General features: G+C 38.9%; 1 protein-coding gene across 1 annotated transcript in view; it reads right to left on the reverse strand.

Moving 5' to 3' along the window:
• Positions 1–27,058, reverse strand: part of gpc3 (glypican 3) — a 139,914-nt gene that overhangs the window by 109,980 nt on the left and 2,876 nt on the right. Inside the window, exon 2 of the mRNA XM_079892579.1 lies at positions 17,905–18,066. Within this exon, the coding sequence (XP_079748705.1) occupies positions 17,905–18,066 (162 nt within the window). The remainder of the gene's footprint in view (positions 1–17,904; positions 18,067–27,058) is intronic.

The following is a 27,058-nucleotide window of genomic DNA, read 5'->3' on the forward strand; positions in this document are numbered from 1 at the left end:
GACCTATGATTATTTTGCCTGTGGTGCATTCACCCTTACTGAGGCTGACAAACACCAGCCAACTATTTACTTGACCACAGGTTCAACATCTCCTCCCAACACTCATCTCCTCTCACACACACAGCCCAGCAATCATGTCATCAAAACACTCAGAAGACTCCTCCAAAGGACACAGACAGACACACAAAGGCTCTCGACTGCTGTGCTGTACAATCAACGGCCAATTAGGCAAAGACAGACATTAGAAGAGTGGATCGAGAGAAGAGATGAAACAATGAAACAATGAGGGAGGGAGATGACTGAGATCAGACATGACTGAGAAACTGTTTGCATAAAGGCTCTAGCATTGCACGTCCTCATATTACACATTGCTAAGAGTCATACTAAGTTTTTTTTCTGAATGGGCATTTCAAACAATAAAGGTAATAATGAAACTCTTCTTCACTCCAATTGTCTCGTTTTGCATCGCAGTTTGACATTTTTCCTATCAAACGGAGAAAAGACATCTCGTGGTGTTTCCGTGACAGCTCAAAGCACATGAAAATAAGGCACGTGATTGTTTGCTAAGCATCTAGTCATGACCAACCCCAACCCCACTTCTAAATTACAAGAGTGAAACGTTCCTTCACCCGTGGTTAAAAAGACAATAACCCGGAGTTAAGCACAGTGTGAAAAGCCCTATTAGTTTCAGCCTCAAATGACACGCTCACATACCATTCACTCGTGTTTTATGTATACTGCACACAACAATATCAAAAGCTGGCTGGAAATGAACATCTCCAACTTTACAACTTTTCAGAAATCATGGTGCATTGCAATGTATCAGTCCACAGTTTTTTCTCTCAGCTGTATTGGTTTTTAAGTATTTTGTTTTTCTTAAAAAATTTCGATTTCTTTGTATGTCTGGTACACTGAAAAAAATGATTAGTTGAATTTACTAAAAAAATGTATCGTAAGTGGTTGCACACAATTGATTTTAGCTACATTTAAACAAATGCATTAAGTTGAACTAAAATGTATTAAGTTCAACTTAATGCATTTGTTTAAATGTAGCTAAAATCAATTGTGTGCCACCACTTACGATAAAAAAAAATAGTAAATTCAACTATCATGTTTTTCAGTGTATATGTGAAGAAATTGACAATAAAGTTGACCTTGACCTTGATTTGAAGTCTCTTATGCTCACCAAGGCTGGAATTATTTGATCCAAAATATAGTAAAAACAGTAATATTGCGAAATACATTTACAACAACATCTTTTTTATTTGATTAGAAACTGCTTTTGCATTCAAACATATATTTGTGTCATTATACTGTATATAATTTGCAGGCATCAGGGAACCGCTATAAATATGCGAGGTATTGAAATCGATTTTGAATGCATGCTCGCTTTTTGCTTTCACATTCGCAATCACACGCACTCTGTGTATTAGGAGCCAGCTGTACTGATTTTACAAGATAAGATATTTATCAATGACGCTCAGGATCTGTTGCTCACCAAATCCTCTGACATCTCTCCTTACTATCTTCACGTGATAAGTGAAATCGGACGTACTGTAATGTAACCAACTAGCACAGCAAGCCTAACCATGTCCCGTTAGGGGCTCCGTATAATACGTTTTTCCGTGTCTTTTATTGAAAGCCCATTTTGCCACACTGACACACTCAGACCCAGTCCAGCCCTCTAAGGACACAGGTGTATATGTGTGTGTGAGGTGTGAGAGGTGTGTACAGTGACAGATGGAGAGGGGCTGGTGGGACAGACCACAGGAGCAGGATAGCCTGAGCAGCTCGGCCGACTCAAACAGCCGAGACGCTGTGGGGCACAGAGCTTTTCCTCACACCTACAGGAGGCCCAAACGCTCTCAGCCAATCAGAGAGCAGGTGAGAGAGGGGAGGGACAGGATACAGGGTGGAAATAAATTAGGGGCTACATGGCAACAGCCTCATAACAGATCCCCTCTCAACATGAGATAGAGTGAGAATGAGAGAAAATAGAAATGAGAGAGGGAAAGAAAAAAGAAGTCAAGAGAAAAACACAGAAAGAGGTCAGGAGAGAGAGAGGTGTAAGTCTGAGGAAGAGGACTAGGTCATGGCAGTGTTGAATGCTTGAGGGCGTCTCTGTTCACCGTGTGGCTCTGAATAATTCACCCTGCAGGTTAAGAGAGCAAGCGTGCATTAGTTGTGGACTAGTGCTCCATCTTCACATTTAGTGATAGCTGTAGCTTTCCAAAGAGAGAGATACCGTGTATAAAATGGAACAGCACAATTGGAAGAAAGAAAATAACAGGAAAAGCGTGAAAGAATTTAAAATGAGTGTGAGAAACACTCACACAAAGAGAAGAAGCAGGAGGGAAAGAATCCAGTATAAAGTAGGTTCAGAAATTAAAACTGCATGAACTCCTGACCTTCCTCTGACTTCTCACCATACAGCAATAGATGGATGTTAGAGACATAAGGGCCGTTGGGAACCAACCCAACACATTCAAACACATCCACAGATGTGAAGGAATAGTTCACCACCATCTCCCATACAAAGCAAGTAAGCAAGCTGTTAAACTTAAAAATAAAAAAAACAGCATAAAAAGCAGTGCATTTGACTTGTGGACTGTATTTCAAGTCTTATGATAGCATCGTGTGGAGAACAGACCAAAAAAATGTAATTCCCTGATAATTTCGCTTCTTTGTTAACTCTCAAATCTCATTTGTGCTTTAGCATATTCCATCATGACTGGTCAAACCTGTAGCAGAGTGTCTTGAATAAGAATTTCAGTGAATAACGACTTCAAAGTATATCTGTTTCTCACACACACACAAAAACAGCAGCGGAAACATTCTGCTTTCCCCTTTTGTCTAGCCTGGCTAACGTCAGACCTCATCTCATTGAGACGTGGTCTGGGAACCACATGTTCATTTTCTCGTATTTGAGGCGTGGTTTACGAATGCCCAGAGCCGTTTATTGGGAGTTGGAATGTCTATCAAATGCGCCTGTACGTAGCTCATAGCCAATCGTTTCAATTATACCAGATGACGTATGTAGAGCGACAGAAATTCGACGAGGAAGAAGACGATGGGTCAGAGATTTATGTGTACACGATGGCGTTCAGCGACTATTGCCGTTTGTGCAAGACAAACATGAGGGTAGAAGGTATATATGGACACTCTACAGACATGTTTTTATCCATAGATATAAACAAACTGCTTCGGTGTGTCGCATAGACGTCGTCATCGTCTTGCTGCTCCCTCCCCGTTCTGTGATTGGTTCCCTTTTTGAGGGGAAAATCTGGTCCATGGAATCCAGGCTGCCTAGCAGCGTGAATAAAATCGCGCAAGTCAGCATGGGGAAACCCAGGCTACCTTTTGTCTTTTGTGGAAGACAAAACGTTATTTGGGTTTTGAACAAATTGAGGATGACAGAATTATTAATTATTATTTTTATTTTTTTTTATTTGGGGGGGGGGGGGGGTGAACTGCTCTAAGGGACAAGATTTTTGTTTTGACAACACAACAAATACCATACCAACAGCATACCATATTTTCCTTCATTAAATTGAAAACTAAGATTTGACACCTAGACGTAATGATGTGAGCTTAGGGAAAGCTTACTCAAAATTCTCATCTTGATATATCTGGATATATGAACGACAAATACATGAATTGGTCAAAATGGTACAGTGTAGATCAGCTAAAATCATGTTCTGTGTAGAAGAGCAAACACATCAACTGGACAGTAAAAACTGTGTGTGTGTGCTCTTCAGGGGATTCTAGCAGTGTGTTCAGCATGAGTAAACAGTTGATATGAGTTACTTAATTATTAATACAGGACAATTTCCTCAGCAGGCCAGAGCAGAGGATCCGATGCTCAGCAGCTCACCTTTAACCCTGACAGCAACTATCCCTCACTGACTTCTGCCCACGTTTCAACTAGGAGCCCTTCATTCCTCTTTAAATGCCATTTGGAGCGTGTAGACTGACGGCCTTGTGTTTCAGAGACGGTTACATGCTTACGCAGTTCAGAGCCTTACTTCCTCATTAATGCCTGTCAACAAAATTATCTGTGACAGACTACAGCAGAAATGACCCAAAGGAGAACGCTGTCTCTCTGCTATGCGCTGTGAATCTTTTTTCTGAACTGATGCAGACCTATATTGCTGCAAAAACTGTGCTACATACAGTAGGGTCTAAATGAATTTCAGGATGTCTTAGGACGGGCTCAGACTACAGGAGTTTTAGACCATTTTATCCCTGATTTAACCCTCCCGACATTGGTCAGTTCCGATGTTCGGCACAGATTATCTGGTAATGTGAGCCGTTTACAGATCGAATCTTAAACAACCCGATCCTCTCGCAGACACATTGGGGCTGCCCTGATAATATCAAAAATGTTTGAAATTTTGGATTTTAAATGGGGATAATTATGGTTATGCTTACGCCAGTTCACAATAGTCAAGGAGAGACAAGTCTTAATGAAGACGGAAGTTGACAAGTTGCTGTACGCGTCTGTTGGACAGCGGAGATTGAGGAACGGCTCGTGGAAGTGTGGTAACAACACGACTGCTCAAAAAGGAAATGTGTCTGTCTACAAAGAATATAGTTACAGTTAAGTTGTCACAATCTTCGCTTTCCCATGAGATCACATGAGACCATGTGTGGTGCTCCCTCTGGCATGATCATTTTGCTATGATGTGCCATGATTTTCCACAATTTCTTGTAGTATGTGCAATGCATGTTTGAGATCTGAGATAAGAAAATCTGTGAAGATTCACCTTATGTGTGTGATGCACCCAGATTTTATAATCGGGTAGGATTTTAACCCCAGACAAGGTTTAAGCTAGTCCCAGACTAAAATGCATGTTTGAGCTGTTTTAACTCAAAGCAACTTGCACTGACATATCTTAAAATATGTCAGAGCCATTGTTTTGTCTCAAGATGCACACCAGTAATGCTTTTCTATGGCACATTTATAAAAGCTACTTAAATGTCCTAATTGAACTAAGGCCTAATCCTGGCTTAATCTAAGCCCTGTCTGTGAAACCGGGCCAAAAACTCCTCTAGTGAGCCAGGCTTTCGTATTAGGTTTCTCTCTTTTTTTTTATGACAGCAGCACTAAACAGCATGAAGTCCACAAGTTTGTGTAAAGCCTACAGAATTCAATGAAGATCATCTGAGTGTCTGTACAAAGAGGTCACTAACTTGACACTGTCACAAACATAATCTTGAATATTTCTGATTTTGTCATAATGTTTCTTTTGTTTTATTTTTTGTTAAAACCTTAAAACATTCTATTATTTCCATGTTTAAACAAAACAACAGCAACATTCAGTTAAATTTCTCATAGTGTGTTCTGTGGAAGACAGAAAGTCATTTGAGTTTTGAATAAAATCAGGACGAGTGAATGATGAATGACGAAACCCTGTCATGTTCTCTGGAATTCAATGATGAATTCCTGACTCTCTACAAAGAGTTCAAATGATCAATTTCACTAACTTGACACAGTCACAAACTTGATTTTAAAAATACCACATAACCTTAAATATTTCTTATTGTCATAATGCTGCTTTCATTTAAATTTTAAAAAACCTTAAAACTTATTTCCATGTTTAAGTTTGATTCTACATCCCAGATTTCCAGTATGGCCTCAGACTTTTAGACCCCACTGAATGCATTTCCTAATGCCCCTGATCCTTTTTATTAATAAAAATGCCCTGTCTAACTCCTGCCTGTCTATCCATCATAACCCTCCCTGTCTGATATTTTTGAGAGGAGAATGAATTATAAATGAATGGGTGCTCAATCCGGGGAAAATCAATACTAACAAGGTCCAAGTTAACTGTGCCGGCACGGTGCTTTCCCCCAGTCTGCGGCCCGCCACACCGCACGCACACACTGATCCAGTCTTCAGAAGCATCTCACCCGCTTTGCATGCAAACTATCAGCGGGCCGGGCAGTAACCAAGCCTTTTCAGCAGATAATGAGGATTGCTTTTCAACCGATGCGGCTTTTCTCTGCAATAACATTCAAGCTCGTAAATGAATGGAGAGAGCATTAAATGCCTCCTCCTCCACTCCTCCAGCGATCCATCTATCAGCACGGGTGGCCGGCGCTGTCAGTCGGACAGAGGGGTGGGAGGGGAGAGTGATTGAGCGTGGCAGAACCTCCTTCATCATGCCACTTAGCCCCACAATTCCACCCAGGGAGCTACGCTACGCTGGAGGGGGAATTGATGAGAATCTCTCCAAGTCTCTCAGTTCTCTTTCCCCACCCAAACATTTCTCCTCACATCAGCCCATCCAAGCAGAGAGACCCTCACTTGCCCTCCTGTTTCAGCTGCCCCAATCTCCAGGGCATCCCGTCCCCGCTTCACAATCTCCTGCTGGGCTGACATATCCTCGCAACATGTTCCCATCTTGAATTATTCACCTACACTGCTAGGGTTCACATACCCTGCCATAGACAAATAGGAACAACCATTGTTTTAAAGCTGAAGGGTTTCATTTCTGTGCCACTAGCACAGTCGAAATGGTACTGAAAAAATAATGATGTTTTCAACGGGTCAGGGTTCGGCTGGTTAACATGGACGTTTGCTCCTGCTGGTAGATGTCGTAAGGACAGCAAAAGACCTTCTCCAATGACGCCTATTCAAAATTAGCTGTGTATTGTGATGGGGAAAAAAATTGCAAATCAACATATATTGTTAATATTTATTTTTTATTACTGTATATGGTGTATGTAATAAATATCTAGAAATATAAAATCATACAAAATTTATTTGAATATATAAAATACCTTTTTTTTAAAACATAAATGAATAATTGGCCAAATATTACCACGTACATATGAATAAAATTAACATAACACAAACATACACAGTAATGAACAGTAATGAACAGTTTGTGGTTAGTACATGTAAAATTCATCATGTGAACGCGGAAAATTTACATTCTACTACGAGAAGCAGAAAGTGTATATCGTAAAGCAACATATATCGTCAATTGGTTAAATCCAGACACTGCGGAAGTCGAACACATCTGTTGTCACATGACATTCATGATTGGCTGGAGCACTAAGAAGTTACGAACAAAGATGGCAGATTTTAAATCATATTCTTCTGGCATGTCCCAAACCAGCCAAGCATGTGCCAATAAGACGATTGCTCATAAAAAAAAAAAAAAAATCAGAAATGTTCTCATAGCACAATAGTTTTTACACATGGTTTTAAATGCATTTTCTCCACCTAATACACATAGACAGGAGAAAGTATTTTACCATCAGAAAAAAATGACACTTCAGGCTTAAAAGACTTACGGCAGTCTGCCAAAGTTAACAGTCATGAAGTCTTGTTTCTGTGGCTTTTTGACCTTGCTGGATGGTTTGAAGCAATGGTACACTAAATTGTAATATAAACACATTTAAAAGCATGGCCATTATAACTGCAGGTGATGTTTGGTACGACTGACCTGCTGATCTTGCACTCCCACATGGGTCGAGCAAAAGAAGCCAAAAACGAAGACATGGAAAAGGTAGCGAATTAGAGAGAGTTAGATAAGTCAAGCTCATCCACTACTCTCAGGTCTTTGACATGGCCGTGGCAGAGTTGAACACGTTACGTATTGCATAAGCTGCTCAATAATGCAGGGCACTGAATGAAAAATACATCAGCCTCGACTTTGAATGCACAGGCGTTAGTAGGACGCCGGGAGCCTCAAGGGGGCAGGTTTAAGATGACAAACACAACCTCCTACATGCAAAAAGGACAAGAGGTTAAAGAGAGACAGCATAAAAAAGCAGCTGCAGAAAGAGACAATGATTTATGTATTTAACGGCTGGTTTTGTTTACGCCGCAATTTCAAATTTGCTTTCAACTCATCAAGTCTCTTAAAAAAGGTTGAGACTGTGACCAGACTTTGAACTGAACGCTTCATTGACATTCAAGCCAATGGACATTTTTCAATCTCACACCACTTCTAGAATTTTTACCAATTTTGCAAGGACATCACACAAATGTTGCAGCAATGGAAAAGAAGAAAGACATAAAAGATGGGGGGGGGGGATAATTTAAAACAGACAGCTCATCAAGGATAAATAAAAAAAAAATTTTTTTTTTTTTTTTTTTGGACTTCATTGCTAACGGCTTTTTTTGGGGAATTGATACTCCATTGAAACTGAATATTTGTACTTTTGCTCAATTACATTTCTAATGAATGTTTTTTTTTGTTTGTTTTTTGTTTTTTACTTTTTACTCTTAGTTAAGTTAATTGAGTTAATTTAGACCCTGAAAGCACATAAAAAGGCCTATTTGAAAGTTCCAAGAGTTAATAAAGGCTTACTTCAGAGGGGTCGCGATGTGGTGGGGACTAGCTCTCCCCAGTTTTATTCACTACTATTTGGCAGCTAACTTGCAGAAAATTTTATTCTGGCTCCATGTACCAGACACCGACTGGTGTGCACTTGAGGCACACTCTTGCCACTCGTCATCTCTCCCTGCTTTGGTGTACTCCTCCCTGCCCACAAAGTGGTCCAGGTTTACCTCCAATCCCATAGTACTGTCCACCCTTAGAATCTGGGCCCAGTTCCGAAATAATTACAAATTCACCTCTCCCTCCCCCCTTAGCCCTATTTGTAAGAATCATTTATTTCCAGCCTCCAGGTATTACTAAGCAGTGTTTTCTTTTCTTTTTTGGGGGGTTTGTATAAGGTTTTAGTTGTTTAAGAAAAAATTAAACTGGAGAACTGTTTCACTTCCGGTAAAATGTAACATGCTTGATTCTCCAATAAAAAGATTTACAAAAAAGGCCTATTTGGCCATAAATCTATCCTCACATTTAAAAAAAACAAACAAAACAATTGTTGAATTTTAAATATAACAAGTCTAATAACATTCTTATATTATGATTAGTGATCATTCTGCAAATTTTAATGAAATTCATATATCCATATTTCTATATAACTATATATTATTTTTTATGTATATTCTATAATTAAATTAGCAGTCTAAATTGAACCATAAACAATTTTAGGATACAGGTACTGTCTACATTTACATGCATCACACATACTACATCTTACATAACATCCAGTTCCTTTCTAGAGCCTTACATTGTTAAAACACAGGGGGAAAAAATGATTTAACTTGTTGCTGTACACAATATGTGCATAAAAGGTAAGGTTGATTTCAGTCAGCAATTTCCAAAGATAAAAACAGGTTTTACTTATGATTTTAATTAGATATGTTTGTTTCCCAAACCTTCACTTTAGTTGAATTTCCAAATGCACTTCATTCCAATCAAAAAAAAAAAAGAAGGGGAAAAAAACTGCACCAGCTTTTCAGACACCTCCATTTTGTTCAACATCTTGGATGTATTGTGAATCCTAAACCCAAGTGAATTTAATGTGTCTGAGCCCGCTCGAGATGTTCCTGTGGTGAAAGAGTGAGTGAGGTGTAAAGGAGTGCTGTTGTCGGGAAAGATGGTAGGGAGTTGAAAGTGGTGCTCAGCTGACGGGGTTTTGATGGTACTATTTCAGAAAGCTCTTTGATCCAAATACAGCTCTTGTTTGTTTGTTTTCCATGATGAAATATCTCAGCACGGGAGACATGCAAGAATTTGGATCATTAGCATAGCGTAAACAGCCACTGCACAGGACAGCACATGGCAGAAAATAGTGACGGATTACTCCTTAATATAATCCGCTGTTTCTTCACATCTACTAAATCGCATTCTCAAATAACCCGTCCGTCATGAAGTCTACTGAACTGTGACATTTATGGTGGCAGATTGTACATTTGTGAGAGATCATTAAGCATAATTACTAAATGTTCCCCGCTCTCAATATCACTGAGACAAACAGAGCGCAATCTTACACCTTACGGTGCTGAAAATGACTTTGTGGTCTTGCATGATTAGAAAAGAATAGAGCTGAGTTGAGGAATCGTGAGAGAGAGATATAAATGCCTTACGCACACGCATTCATCATTCGGCGAAGTGTGCAGGGAAAACGCATTAGACCGGCCTGTATTAGCATGCGTTGGTGAGAGTACACAAACGCTGCCCATGAGACTCAGCATTTAACAGAGACTCAGAGGGAATACGAGGTGAGAAAAACAAATCCCATATAACCTACTGCCACATTGATGTAGTGTCATGAGGCCGGAGGAAGAAACCGGCGTTAATGCCCTCCGTAGTGCATATCTATGACTGGGTGGTGGAGTTTATGTGAGAACTCAAATGGGAAACAAAGAAAGAAAGAGAGAAATTGCACCATGTATAATTCATGTCCGTTTAGCGCATTGTTTGTCATGCGCTACTTTTCCTATTTCTTTTCTCCTGCTCCACAGCTACTCGACGGGCCTTCCTATAGCGATAATAAGTCACAATAAAACATATCTTCATCAAAGTAAAGAAATAAGATTGTCTCCAACACCACAAGACACTGAAAAGAAATACCACACTTCTCACTAAATTGAACTCTCAGAGAGTGGTCCGCTTTTCTTTCTGGGGCGATAATGCAGCCGCTATTGAAGATTTCCCGAGCCACAGTCACAATGAAAATGCAAATAGACCCCATGCAGAGCAGACTGGATGCCACACTATCAACAAAGAGACAGCCGCAGAATTCTGGTCCAAAAGTGCGGTCCAAATCGAACATCAGGAGGGTGATTAGAAACACACAAACCCGACTCTGTCAGGACAAAGCACATGCTTGAAACCAAAGCAGGGGAAAACACTCATACCTCAGGGGATGCAACCGCAACGCTAAGCCCCCGGAGCGGGTGACAGACAGGAATAAGCTGGTCAGGGAGGAGCCGAAGGTGTAAATGGGGGTTTTAAACGTGTTGCAGAAGGATTTGTAATAGTACACTTGCTACATGTGCTTATGACAGAACTGGGGCACAAAAGAACTTGGGTGTAAGGTTGCAATGTTTGAGATTTCTGGGCCAGACGCACTCGTGTAGGCGGGTATTAGAAACAATCTGCATGAAGGAATATATGATGAGCTGTTGCCCTGTGATACCCTTCCTCCTTGGTGCTGATTTTCCCCTCAGCTCGGTGTCTCTCCTGAGCTCCCATTGACACTCAGGAGGCCTTTCTCCTCCTCACCATCTGCTAATTCAGGGCCAGACTCTAATCACCTGCTCCAATGCACCACTCTCATTCACAAACACCAGGCAAACCGTCTGCCACCTCGCAATGTAATTACTGTCATAATCAAGAGAGCACTGCTACCTCATAGCTTTACTCATGTAGATGCATGCAAATGTATGAGCCACAATTAGACCTTAATACCACGGTCATCATGGTTAATGTTTAGATGCACATTTATGCACGATGAGTCATTATGTTTGGTGAACTTGTGATGAATACACTTGTTATACTTGTTTATTTAGATCAATTATGCATATTTGCTTTAATGGTAATATCATGTAAAACTGGATTTTACTTGTTCTTTTTAAAGGAAACTATCCTGGGTTGTTCAGAAATCATCATGGAATCGATGTCACATCCATGAGCACATTAACATATGGTCGCCCATATTTACATTTCAACACCCGCTAACTAGTCAGAGTCAGACACTCGGTCGCACCGATTTACACCATTTATGACCTATACCGATCGATTCTAGAGGTCATTTACATGTCTAAAAGGTACAGCAGCAAAAACAGTCTATGTAGTTTAAGGGACAGAGAGAGAGTTAGAGCAAGAAACATTGACCAACATTGTAACTTTTGTAACTTTGTAACTAACAAAGAATAAAAAAAGAAAAGAATAAAAAAGAAAATATAAAAGCTGACCAAATACTAAATATAGCAACAACAACAACAACAACAAAATATATAAAAGAAAATAAATATAATTGAAAAATGTAATAAAATAATGAAAAAAATATATTTATTTTATTTTATTTTATTGCCCCTGAAACAAATCTGACCAAATAATAACTATATTACAAAAAATATATAACTATAAAAATATAACAAAATAATAAAAAAAATTATAATTGCAATTTATAATATAGAATAATCTATATTGTTGAATAGTCAATCACTTGTAATACTTTCCATTTGTCTGTTTGAGCATATAAAGCTCTACATGAGAAAATAATGCCCTTTACTTTCAATTCACTATTCTGCTTAAGGGAAACACTTTAGAGCTCTTGGGCAGTTACAGAGCAGTGCTTAAGTTAGAAAGCAATAGATAACTGATGGCATAAGGCACCTAAGAGTTTCACTGACTGTACTGTAGTTAAAGCTCATCCTAAGCAAACTCTACTGAAGTGTGTGTCTCTCTGCTGGCCCTGCAGTCTGAGTCTCTCTTCAGAGATAGTCACTCTCTAAGCTGTTCTTCACCCTCTGAGCTTTTGGTCTCTTTGCTACTGCACAGAGTCTGAGAAGAGAGATCACTTTGATGATTACACCAGGCTGGATCAGTCTCCACTAGACTCTGCATATTCAATCGAGCACCAAAGACCTCGATGAGCCTGTGTGCCCCTACGACACAAGCCCATAAATATCCACAGAGCCTGTCTGAGAAAACTAATTATAATTGTTAGAGAAAGATGCAGTGATGGCAAGTATATTTTCACTCATCAGGCAAACGAGGCACAAAGGGCTTGTTTGCGAGATGGCACAGACGTTTCTAACCATCATTAAGTTATTAAATTCACCCTAGGCGGAGAGTAAACAACTTCAGATGGCTTTCATGGCCGATCCAGCTCTCCGTCAGCCAGGCCTTTATTGGGTTATGGTGAAACTTCGACAAAAAGCTAAATGACTCCGGAGAGAGAGCGGAGCGGGTAGCATTAGAGAGGAGTATGCCGGGAAAAAGTGGGATGGGAAAAAAAGATTGAAACTAAGACCAGACGCCTAAAGCACTTAAGATCGAGCAGCACTAACAAGGTTGGGATGACAATTGGACATGCAGTGTCGACTGAAATAACCTTTGATTACTTGTTGCCGCAGTGGATAAAGTGGCTCATTGAGGTATAGCAGAACTGAATTGTGGGAGACTGTTTTTTAAATTTCTGCCTGGGACCAAACAAGCCAGAGACTGGCACAATGTCTATTTCAACCAGACATCTATTTGAGGGATAATGAGGGATGATGTAATGCTTGACTAAATATGACTTGCTTAACCATAAGCCTGAACTTTAGGCATGAAATTAGCATACCGTCTATGTAGTCTGAGCTAAATGTGGTCTTAATTCTCTACTGTGAGTCTAAAGTACTTCTACCCCTCCTCTAAAGATCTGATTGAATACTAGAGAGCTAGTAACATCTGCTTTGTCTAGAGCCATCAGAAAGTGAGTGTGAGTGGCTATCCTTCTCCAAACTGCACTTTGAATGGTAAAGAAGTCTCTTATGCTCACCAAGGCTGGATTTAATAGATTTATTTGAAACGTCATTTTTTTACAATTTAAAATAACTGGCAAAGCTAAATTTTCAGCATCATTACTCATAGCATCAGATTCCTTGATGAATAGAAAGTTCAGAACAACAATTATCAGTAATAGATATCTTTTGTAACATTATAAACGTCTATCACTTTTCATCAATTTAAAGGGGCTATATGCAACTTTTTCCCCAAAATAAACGTAACAATAGCCTTTTTATTTGACCATTTATGACTCAAACATCTCCTGATGAGCATACTGACACCTTGTCAGCTCACAGCGGGTGCACCTATAAGCCTGTATCCTATTTTTCCTATTTTCTGTCGGGTCGGATTTTTCGCGCGCTGTCTGTGGATGTGACGTCAAGCGCGTTCATGTTAAACGTTTCAGATCACTCTGCCACCACCGCTAGTCAGCAAACAAACTTAGTTTCTCAAACAATATATGTATTTGACTGTTCTTACCTCTGTAAACATAATGTTGACTTCTTTGCAGCGGATGACTTGTGAAGTGTGCACGTACGAGAGCGAGCAGAAAGGAAGAGCAGTTCCGTTTTTTGGCCACAGGTGTCAGTCGCGAGTTTAAATTTCAGAAAATCGCATATAGCCTCTTTAATGCATCCTTGCTAAATAAAAGTATTAGGCCTAATTTATTTCTAAATAAACCCAGACTTTTAAACGGTAGAGTACAGAGTGATATATAATGTGGAAAGGGCAATGAAATATTCAGCTGAACTTTGCTCAACTATCTTTGGTTATTGTATTTTTATTTAACACACATTTTCTTTCTAATTTGCAGATCCCCTGCAGTGCTGCCATGGACCCCCTGTTGAAGACCACAGATCCAAATACTTTTGAGGCTGATATTTCAAGCAGTAAACAAACATTTGCAATGTGTTTTCCATATCTCTCTTTTACTAGCCATGTCCTAAAGCAATATACACAGATTGCAAAAAAAGCATTAAGCTAATTTACTCTTCTATGTTCTTTGTAGATTCATGGAATGCTGTTATTGGCTTGAAAAGGCATTACAAATAAAGTTGACTTTTATCCTATTTTGGGAATAATTTGTTATGCAGCAGACACTCTCACCCAGAACTCATTCTGGCTCTCTGTGCTCACACACATCAATACCTAAAGCATGTTTTTCAAGGGTGGATGAGAAAATGGATAAATTAAGCATGACTCTCTTTTTATATTAGTCTTTGAAATGGGGATTACCTGTAAAAAAAAAAAATTCCAATAAAAAAGAGCTGGTGTCATTTACATGCTGTGTACCTTCCCAAAGCGGCTAAAAGCAGCTTCGTGTAGCACTGCAGATCTCGCTTCATCCCGCTAACAGGAATTAAAATTGTCTGTCAATCTGATTGACATGTGAGACCAAACCACCTGACTTGGGTTTCCACTAGGGTTTGGCATCCATCTTTAGCTCTAAATTATTCCCTCCAGCGTTTCATTAATCGCCAGTTCAGTTCAACAGCTGGCAGAATCTGGCAGAATGATCTAGATAAACTTTCTTACTTAACTTCATTTAATGAACAATGTCTGCTATATCATTCAATGTCACTCATAATGTTAAATTCGGCATGAAACGGAACTTGTGACAGTATTTTCTTCACTGTATGTGTATTGTGACATATATCTGACTGAAACGGCTACAAAAAATGTAGGGCAGTACTTGATTTTGTCCATTAGGAATTGATGGTTGCGGTTTGCTATTGCTATGATGTCTTGTAAGTGACAGGTTGTTCCACCCTCACAAAAATACATCAGAGAAGAGATGTTGCCGCAAGTGGGAGGGTAAGTGATTTTGATTAAAGATTACATGAACACTTATATTTAAAAAAAAAATAATAATGATGTGCATGGATAACAAGAATTGCCAGTTTTGATTTCATGATGACTTTAAAACATTCACACAATGTGGTTCACTGCATCATCTGATGAAGGAACGTGTCTAATGGAAAGTCCTTATATGGTGTCCACCCTATTTTTCAGACTGTTTTTACACCCCTGGTTTGTAGGACAGAGTGCATCACAAAGTGAAGTCTTAAAAATCCTCTTTTATCACCCATAGGCTGATTCCGTTTAAGATTTTAGAGGCATTTAACCGAGCCATTGACGTGAATCAAAACAGACACACTGTGACTAACTGCGATATGAGACCGATCAGGGGACCCGAAAAACTGGCGCACAGTGCTCATCACTGAATGCCCTGAAAAAGTCCCTGTGACAGAGCCTCTTAACTTTTATGACTGTTTGGCAAAGTTGACTTCAAAGAGCCGATTCTTTGGCGCTGCTTGCGGTTTGTGAGAAAGCCAGGCTAGCGTGGGGAGGGGCAGCAGGGGCTGATGGGAGTCGAGTGAAGGGAAGGGATGGAGGATGCTGGAGTGGAGAGCAGAGCCCTTTGATCTGTGTCAGCCTTGAAAAGTACAAAAGAATCAAAAGCAATGGGAAGAGCAGCACAGAAGATTGCAAACAAGGCCCGCTCGCAATTCCCTGCGAGAGCGTGCAAGGGAAAAACACGACGAGACAAGAGCACATTTCTGAAATTCTGAGGGGTGTTTGGGTATTTCTCTCAGGCCTAATGCTGAAGCAATTAGCATTGAACCACCTCCCTGAACAGACAGGAGCTAGCCAAATCCACCATGCTAACATAGTTAGTGCAACGCAATTAGTGGGGGCGACCCACTCATGCCAAATTACAAGATTCATTAAACTGACCAATCAGGACGATCCATTTATCACTCAAAACATATGCTACTTTCCATTTGTAATTGGCTGTACGTTTGAAGTCAGTGTTGGATAAGCAACTTTGAAATTAAAGAAAGGTTTGAAGGTACTTTTATATACCAAACTAGAGACTATCTAATGTACACTTTTAAAAGTTTGGGGTCAGGAACGTTTTTTAAGTCTCCTACGCTCACCAAGCCTGCATTTATTTGACCAAAAATACAAAACTGTTGTATTGTGAAATGACTAATATATATTATACACACTGATAAAAATGGTTCTGTGGTTAAATACTATACAGAAAAAGCTAATGTCATTTCTAAATGAAAAGGTTAGTTCAGGCATGAATTAAAAAAGCAAAGTTAATTATATATTAGTACTCAATTCAAGCTTGTAAAAATCAACGTTATAAAATAAAGTTAAAACTACTTAACTTTTCTGATGTTCCAATAATTGATAAGGTTGATTTTTCGCAGTTTTCCAGCTGTATTTACACTGTTTTATCATTGATTTTGTTTGTAGGTTAGTGACTTGCCACATCTGGAGTTAATTTTCTCCTCAAAATGGCACATTCATACTCAAAAACGATCCATTGAATGTTCATTGTGTATTCTGTACCAAATATTGAGGTCTCTGTGTTCGGGTGGGTAACGTGTTACTTCTATTATGTAGATATGGTTTCTGAACAATATCTATTGTATTATTTACTTAGATCTTTCTAAATTCTTAAATGAAGCAAATTTTTCTAAATTCAACCTTTAATATATAAAGCTTTTAAACAGATTAAGCTTACATATTTTCTTTTGAGCTCTTTGTGAAAAAATAAATAAATAATTAAATTCACTTGATACACATGCATTGATATAGTCAGATATTTTCTTTCAGATGCATCCCCAAACTCCCACTTCTGCAGCAGTGTTTATTCCTGCCTTTTAAATGTGATTAAAATCATTATATTTTTCATAACAATCTCTTCATTTTCAACAAAGAAGTGAACTGCGCCATCTCTCTTGTGAGAAGAGAATCAAAGTGACGCTCTCCATGTTCCGTGTGATTGGCTGTTTGCCGTACATGACACACTTTCAGGTGCAGGTGCTTCAGAGTTGATCACAAACTCAGGATCAGTTGCCTTTGCAATGAGCCTCCAATAGATTTCTACAAGTGTCCGAATTACTCCTATGATGCCTTTTCAACATGGAACCAAAAAAGTGCAACAAACAATTCATTGTCACCTAATGTCCTCTTATTATAAAACCAGTCACAACTTTTTATTTCTTAATTTATTTATCATTGACAATCTGACATAAAAGACCAAACTCCCTTGCACGGAACTCAAGATCTCATATCATACACTAGCATGTATCTAACACAGCAAAACCACATGGCCATCTCAAGGTGCAGTCACATTAACTGCTGTTCGACACCTTTTTTGTGAATGAAAAATCCAGTCATTTCAATATTAACATATGCAATTGTGAATTTCACGTGAGAACGGAGAAAGATTTCCCCAAGTAAATTTTGCAACAGGTTAAAGTCAGTCATGCAAATTCACTATGTAGACCAACAGAAAGCTGCTTGCTTTGACAGTGACTTGTGTGTGAGAATTGCTTCATAAATATTGAAAATAGACATTGTAACTTTATGTGATCACACCTTTACACATGCTCTCATTCATGAAAAAATAACTCACTGCGACAATCTATGCAAAAATGACTTTGCAAGCAGGAATTCCATGAAGTTTCATGAATCAATCCTAGTGTTTATTAGTAATTTTTTTGTTGCATACCTTGAAAGAGGGCAGCATTCTGAATGATGAGAACTTTGAGCTGAGCGCTGGTGGACTGGAGACTTGACTCCATATTCTGTTTGGCAGTGAGCAGGTAGCGCTCCTCCATTTTGCGGGAACAGCAGGTCAGGCCTTTCGGCTGGCACACCTGCAGATCTGAGCCTGAAGAATAGGAAAGAGACACGAGATTTGTTACAGGCATTGCAATAAATAAGTAAAAAGATGTGACACTTTATAAATTCCACCTAAAAGTGTGTTTGCTTTGTGAGTCAAGCTTCAGAGAGAGCTGCAGAAAATGGTTTGTTTTAGAGACCGCATTGTTTACATGACCTATTCAAATCTCAAAGAATGCAACAAAATGAATACCTGCAACTTAATTGAAACATTTTATTTAATTGTTATGCATTGCATTACATCTTCTTGTCTAATGCCAAATTGATTAGCAGAGAACAAACATCTCAGTAAAGACAGACCCCAAGAGTCTACTACTATGCAAAATCTGTCCATTTAAAATCTAAACCAGTAAAACTCCCCATGTGGACTGGATGAAAGAGACATAGACGAACAGAAAAAAAGTCAACACACTGACAGGACGTCTTGTGTAAAGGGATGACGTGAATGTAGAGGTGATGGTTGATTTATTGACACCTGTTATACTGGAATCGAGGTTTGAAGGTTATCTATCAAAGAGCCATAATTGGATTTGCTGGGAGAGAAAAGCCTATTGAGAAATACGTTCCCTGGAAGAAGGTTCTTCAGTTCTTGGCTCACATATGAATAATGATCTAAAAAAGTTAATGCCCTGTGGGAAAGGAAAGAGAGCAATGCTATCTGATCTCTGTTGAATCAAACATCAAGGATACAGAAAAGAAAAATGACCAATGCCTGATGAAGTCCCCCGTGTGTTACAGGCTAGGAGGATTTAATATATATTTTCTGTCAATTGGACATGGCCTAAATCTTACAGAAGTTCATTTTCATTCATTTATTTATTAGCTCTTTTCATAAATTAGCATAAAACATCAATTCTCCTCACATTTTAAATGTTACTTTGTGAATCGCAAATGATTTCCCACTGAACTAGAAAAAAACAGCACACAATACTCACGTCTCCTCTCACAGAACTTTCAAACGTTGAATAACTAGTGAATAAAAACACATGTAAAGGATTGTTTCGGGCATATTGCATTGTGGGATTCCATTGCATTCCGGTCAAACAGACCTCTCTGCATGTGAAGCAGGATAGGAAACAGCTGCTGTGAAAATCAGTGAGATTATTGCAAATGTTTTCCCTGGGGCTTCGGATCCACATTTGGAAATGTGTCCAATTATCTTGCGATTACACATGCAACGAGAGAACTTACACTCCGTAAAGCTTCAGCCCTTTCAAATTTTCATTTCCATTATTATTTTGAAAGAGCATCTTGCATGCAACTTTGTTCTCAGTCACTCTCTATCATCTCATGCATCTTAGAGCAGTGCTTTTAGAGCCGTATGAAGTGTGTGTGTGTGTGTGTGTGTGTGTGTGTGTGTGTGTGTGTGTGTGTGTGTGTGTGTGTGTGTGTGTGTGTGTGTGTGTGTGTGTGTGTGTGTGTGTGTGTGTGTGTGTGCTACCTGAGGGGGTGGAGGTGGCACTAGGTTGATTGATAGTGCTGTAAACAAACTTCAGAGCAGTCCCAATGCTCCAGTTCACACAGACATTGAAGATGATGATGGGGTAGGAGAAAAGGAGGGCATGACACAATCTGGGCAGAAACGAAAGTGTCACTGCTCTGTTTAAGGTAGGCTTTTTGCTGCAATATGGAATACTGTCATAACTATTATGGAGCGTCAGACTGAAAGGGACGGGGCTGTTTTACAAATAAAACAGAATAAGCATTCGCAGTCTGATGCTCTCAGATAGCACACTTCCTCATGGAGGAGACCTGCCTTAATGTAACAGCATTCAGATTCAGTCATGTTTAGTCATTAGGGTTCCATTTTTACAACAAATACTGGAGCCAAATGGCCTGTTAATGGCTCTCACACTTACAATATTCTTCAGATAGGATGGAAAATTGAACTGAAATACTCTTCAGTAATTACTATTCAGAGCAAAACCAGTCAAGCACGATTCTGAAGCTAATCGCAGCATCCGAAATTGCATACTGTATAGTATGTACTTACTTTGTGACCATTAAAAACATACGTTCTGTATAGTATGAATGTGTGTATATTATGAATTAAATTTGGGCATACTACATCTGCCATGTTGTCACTGTCGTGTGACCTTCAGCGTCAGTTCCGTTGCTTCACTACCATTCATAAATCCTCTCCCGTGGCCTCATGGTGTTCATTAGATGCGCACTTCAGTATCTCGCCGAATGTAGTAGGTAATTCAGGTACTTTTTGCCTGTTTTACAGATCGTGCGAATTCGGACATACTCAGCTCACATACTGTTTTTCATCTACTATATAATATATTATGGAAGCAGGCATATTCAGACGACGCAAATGACTCTTATGAGCCTGTGTTCTGGTGATTTGTGCTACCTGCTCAGGATGTGTAACAGCCATTTTTCAAGTTAAAACATGGTTAGTGTGCTTTGTGAGACACAAAAGAATCTGTCAGATGACAGTATGTAAAAAAAAAAATGTAGGTAGCACATCTTGACAGGGAAATAATAATTTGTGCAACCAGCATAACTAACATTCATGTTGTTTGTGATATTGTGAGAGACTTTACTAAGCTCCAAACCTACCCCAAAACCTAACCCAACCCTTAAAACTATACAAATATTATCAAAAACATAATTAGGCCTGCATGCTGTATACTTACGGTTATTTATTTACCCTCATGTTGTTATAAACCTGTTTGACTTTCTGGTTACTCTTTATTTCGTTGGTCCACTTTAGACATTGTACAAACTATAAGTAACTCTGCAACTATATGGCAACTAACTCTCATACAATAACATATATGAACATACAAGATATTTTGAAAGAAAAACTTTCATTTTAGGGACAAACTAAATGGTTTGGAATTTGGTGGGTAAATAATAACTAAATTTGGGTCAAGTATCTGTATCTCTAAAATTAAGGCTTGTGAGACCTCAATAAGTGTAGTTACCGAGTGGTTGATCGCATGACAATGTGTAGTAAAAAAAAAAAAAAAAAAAATTGGTCCTGTTGTTGCACATTTATTATGAAAATGATCCCATCATTTGGCAACAGAATTGCATTTCTGCTTTTAAATTTCAAAAAAGTTCATTAAATTCCTACGATTCCCATTCTTAGTCAGTAGTAGTGAAAGATTGCTGAAAGAACTATCACACATTAAATTGGCACTCTTAGCTAGTTCATCATCAAAGATGAGAATAAAAATCCAACAAGTAGTCTTAAAATGTACTTTACAAGTTTGTTGATTGAAATAACTTAATAGACCATGGAAGAGATTAAAATGCAGGAGATTTAAGTGCTGCCAAATTTTAAATCCCATATGAAAATGTGAAGACAAAATGTCAAAGAAATTTCCGTAGGGGAAAGGAAAAAAATGCTGATCTACTAAGCTCACAACGCCTGTTAGGAATGGGTAAATAAACCCATTAGCATCACATGATATCAAAAAACCCACACTTTCTGATCACACATCAGCAGCACACCAATACGGATATGAAACAAGAAATTATGGGCAAACCTGCCATATCGTATAGACGACACCTTTCATATACGCACCGACAGGCTTAATATCCAAAATCAATTCTTGGAAAGGACCGGCGACAGATACGATCGAGCTAATTTCAGATTCCAAGGCAAATTTATTAAGCTGTCAATAGCGTAGCGAGTAGAGGGGATGGGGAGAGCTGGCAGAGGAGAGCAGGTATGAAAGGAGAAAGAACTCAGACAGATTTAGTAATTATCTTCAGCAAAACAGACAATTTCATCGGCACGTCTGCTGTTTGCAGATGATAAATGTACTTTATTAGAGAAGTTGTGAGCTGTCAGAGAAAAGTGAAGGACTTTACAGGAGGGAGATTGCTCCCAGCAGAGAAGCATAAACAAATATTACATCACAGTCTCTAACTAAAGACTGCTCATAAATATGGCTGATTAGATTGTTTGTCTTCTGAAAATGTAACAGAAAACATTTGTTTGAAAAGAAAAAAAATCTAGATGCCTTAGTCTGCAGAAGAAATATTCTGTATTGAGAATGTGACCATATAGACCTCGTTTTTTTGTCATGTTCTACGGCAACGGTATTCAACCTTCACAGACCCTATAGGATCACTCACACAGACATTAAGCCAAATTCATTAAATAGATTTACAGATAGATTTACACTAATTTAGTCAAGGTTAATAAATTAGAATGTCCAAGATAAAGGAAAGTATTTTAAAGGGGTCCTATGAACGCTCAAAGCGGTTGATCAATCACATCACACTGGACTAGCCGTCCAATCGGAGCACACTGCGCTTTTCGGAAGGAGTGGCTTCATAGAGACAGGAAGTAAACAGAGCGTTACTGACAGACAGGGAAGAGAGGTGCTGCAACAATGTAAAATATGTGGAAAAATAATGCTTTTTGAACATTTAAGCTTGAAAACAATATACTGGAGCCAAAAAAAAAAATGAGACTTTGAAAAAGTGCATAATAGGTCCCCTTTAAAATTTAGTTTAAAACACATCAATACATGTATGTGTTATATGGTTGTGACCATTTTAAGCAAAAATTTATATTTAATGTGGCATAACCACATTAAGTATAAAGTAATAACATTTTACATACACCTTGAAAACATGAACTTCATTATGCGTAAACCTGTTAAGTAAAGTATTTTTCACAAATATCATAACATAAATATCATTAAGTTTTTTGGAGGTTGCATCATGATATTTTAAAAACAGAACAAATGTCATAAACTACATAACTCATAAAATATTTGAACTAATGTCATTTTAAAGCCTGGTTATGTCATAAAAAGGTCAAATTCTCTGATATTTTAAGAGATTTATTGACCTTTTTCTAAAACATAAAAGACTATAACTTGTAAAGGACCACTGATAGATAAAATCAAGTTTTTTTTTTATTTTTTATTAAACTTTTTTTAATCATTATGATATCAGGACAGTTGTATCACCCTGATATTTTTTACTTTATATTCCCCAAAAATATTATATGTAATATATAAAAATGTATTTTAAAATCAGAATTATAAAACAAGTTAATCAAAAAAAAAGGTATATTCAATTCACAGAATATATTAAATACATTTTTCTATTTTGTGAATAAATTATTGGCTCCAAGAAATGGAGCTTAACAAATCATTAGTTAGTTAGAAATGTCATGATGTGTGTATTGCATTATACATCTTTACCACTGACCCTTTAGAGAGGCTTTAGGGACGCCTGGTTGAACACAGTTACTCTAGTCTACATACACCTGGCTTCTTCCATATGCGAGTCATGACACACTCACTTCCTTCCTTATCAACTAATATTTCTAGAGATTCCTGAATCCCTCCTGCAGCCTTGCCCAAAGGCCTCCGGCGTGCAAGCATCCCTGCCGGAGCCCAGATGAAAAAGACGGCTGCGACGAATGCTTGGTGAGTGCTGTGTACACATTTCAGCCTCACGCTCCTCCTTAACAAGCCTGAAGACACAGAGCGCAGCCAGATGCATGCATAAGAGCGATCTTAAGAACCATTTATAAAGCTATCAGCATGCAAGTTTAATGGGGGCTGTGGGGAAAACATGCTGTGTTAAAATACAGAAAAATGTTAAAAGGATGTTATTAGAAGCATGAATTATAGAGCAAAGACACATGAATTATGACATTTCTTTTTAGACTTGCTTCAAAGACATCGATTAAAAGAAGTGGAAAGTCAACGGGCTGATGAAAGTATATGAAGTATATGATTATGAATTGGGCTCCTCTCTGCCAGGAAGGCAGGAGAGTTAATGGACTAAAGCAAAGCCATCTGTTGTCTTACAGTGCCATTGGAAATATTTAATGAAAGAAAGTACCTCAGACTTCCACAGCATGGAGCACACATGGGTAAGATTCAGTTTGGGAAAGATAAAGTAAATAAAAGCACAATAAAAGCCTTCGGCTCGCACAAACACACTGTGTTCCTATCAGCAGTACTATCAGCTCAGGAAAATCCAAGATATGTGGTTTAATGGAAAGTCTGACCATAGTCATTAGTAGAAACTTTCATGGCTTGCGGGCATGTGATCCCTCACCTTCAACTTTAAATGGACTGCCAGATACATTGACCTAAGCCATTATCTCATAATTACAGAAACTGTGTGGGCATTTATCAAAATATGAAGGTACTTCACTGCCCCGGGTACTGTCTACTGCCCCTTGACACTATACTAAGGTCTCTTAAGGACTTCATATTATACTGCGAAAAATGTTAGATCCTAGAATACTTGTGTTCAAAAAGACGCTTTGAACAACTGAACACCTACTAAAGGTGATGTGCAAATTTTTTTTCCTGATAAAATACCTTTGTACAGCCCTGAAACAACTAAGAAATCCATTTCCCCCAAAAAAGTGCAAATACTGTAGCGATATCAAAACATTTGAGCATCCTGACACAGGCTCAACCGATGGCCTGAGTTTAAATGAGGCAGAATAATCTGTTTGACCGACCAATGGCGGATGTGGTTTCTCTATTTTTGCAATTCCGTTTGCTGACAATATAGGGGGCATCGAAATTACCAAACATCAAACTGAAATAAGACGCCATGCTCAGCGGGGTAGTTCATCATTTCTATGAGGACTTGCTCCTGATAATTGGAAAAACAATACTGTCTGCACTGAGAGGATCTAGCCTTTGATGGGGTGAACAAGTGTCTCTGTAATGGATTCTGCCATTAAAACAAGCGGCACAGAAGCCCCTTAACAGCCTATAACGCAAGCTCTTGAGGGAGGTCAGTGGCACTTCATTAGCTGGATCTCATCCGTGAGTACCAATGGACGGGAATACAGCTCCCTTTCATTTCATTTTGATCAGAGAGACTGCTGAGAGATGGACTCTGACTTCACTTTGTACTCAACCCGCTGAACCCCTCATTACTCATACAGTTGGTTTCTTCAGCGGCCGCAAACCAAAGAGACAACACCAAACCATTCAATACAACTCATGAATTTAACAACGGTCATCCTTATTTGAGCACTCATTATCTAATAAAATATTTGCAGGGGATGGCACATCAAAATGTCAGACTGATGTAACGAACGTACGAGCATCTAAGTGCGAAGTGTAAAGGTGCCTTTGAGACTACAAAGACAGTCAGCTGTCTATTGTGCTTTGACATTCAGTTCTTCCTCTCGGGGCGAGATGGCGAGGGAGAGAGATATCAAAAAAATAAAAATCGGTTAAGACGTGCCAGCGGAGATGAGAAGGGTAGAACCTCCTGTTGGCTTTTTTGGTCTTGTGCCCCCCTGGCATTACAAGCGGTATGATTAGAATTCAGTTCAATCTTCCTGCAGGCTGTTTCGGCATGGCATCCTTGTATTCCATCATCGATACATCAGTCATCACATCCTCTCTTTCCTCTAATGTTAGTCCATCTCTCTCCTGCACATGCTACAGATCTTCCTCTCTTCATCCCACTCACACATGCCAAAAGAGATCACATTTGGCAGCTAAACAGAAGCACAGCGGTTGCATCCATCAAACATCAACCCAAATTTCACCACGAGCACCAAGTTTAAAGCCGGGGTTTACTGGGGTTACATCGCAGTGGATAAAGCTGCCTGTTGTGTGGTTCAGAAAAAGGAGTCTTTGAAGGTGAACGCCGCATTTACAATATGAGAAACAGACCAAAAGAAGTGCACGTTTCTGTAAAGCAGTAAGTGAAGAGATCTGTAAACTTTTGGGACTAAACCTGACATGCAGGAACTCAGAACATGAGATGCGATGCAAATCAAGCAAAGCATTAAATCTGCAAGCAGACTGCGAGAGTGAATGAAACTCTCAGTGGAATAAATAAAATCACTAAGGTGACAGCTACACTATACAGCCCACAGTCATTCCCATTTCCATTTAACATTAAGGTTGTCTACATTAATTTGCCACTTCAAGGCCAGCAACGTGCATTGGGTTCGGAATAGGTGCTCCATTATTGGACAGCTCTTTTTGCTGAATGCTCTTTGCATTGAATGGAAAGGTTTAAAAAAAATAAAATAAAAAAAATTTAAATGATGCTGTTGGTAATGATTGGACTATCTAGGACATAAAGGGAAAAGTTATTAATCGCAGTTTCTGCTCTAACGCATCTTTTATGGCATTTTTCTAAGCAAGCATGTCTCTTAAGATGCACTTAGCCAACACATAAATCAATACCAAACAAGGGGGCAAACAATTAACCTCACATTCTTTCATAGTCTGACATAATACAAGGACACCCAATTAAGGTTTCTGGCTAAATATGCTGGAGCCGCGTGGTATCGGTTCATATAATGAATCAAAATGAATAAAGCCAAAGGCTTCGCCGCACCACTAATTACTGCACCAGGCATAAAGTCCAGAGCCTGGTGCCGCTGGGATTATCAGGCCTGCGGCACACTTCCAAAAGAAAGAAAAAAAATCTCACAGTTAGTCCTTTCTCTGAACAGGCTTCAAAAAAGCTTTTATTGCAGGATTGTACCCATCAGGACATAAAGTCCCTTACCAGTTACTCACGAAGAGCACAACCAACCCGACATGCTTTCAAAGAAATTCATCTGAAAACTGCAGGGCACTGCAAAAAGATAAACATACATGAGTTTCATTTCTTATGCATGCAATCCGGTAAGTTTTCATAATAATGGCAGTAGCCTATATAATTTAATGTACACCAGATAGTGAATCCGATACAGGTTCTTGCAGTCCAATAAGATATGCAACGCAATCACTCTGTTACTTTTCTTAAACTCTGATAAAGGTTAAAATGTGTTAAAATTCCTCCGAGGAGGCGAATGACTGAATATCACTCTGTTCCTTGTCCTTAACCCAATTGCAATCCATTTAAATTGCAAATGCGAAGTCTGCAAAAAGCGAACAGAACCTCTGATTAAATGGAACTCTGGGAAGGTCACTTTATATCTCCTGAAAGCAGCTGAACCATAAGGGATCACTCAGGTTTACGCTCATTTACCTGCAAGTCGAATCACATGGCATTAG

This window comes from Squalius cephalus, assembly GCF_949319135.1.
Source record: "Squalius cephalus genome assembly, chromosome: 14".
Taxonomy (NCBI): Eukaryota; Metazoa; Chordata; class Actinopteri; order Cypriniformes; family Leuciscidae; genus Squalius; species Squalius cephalus.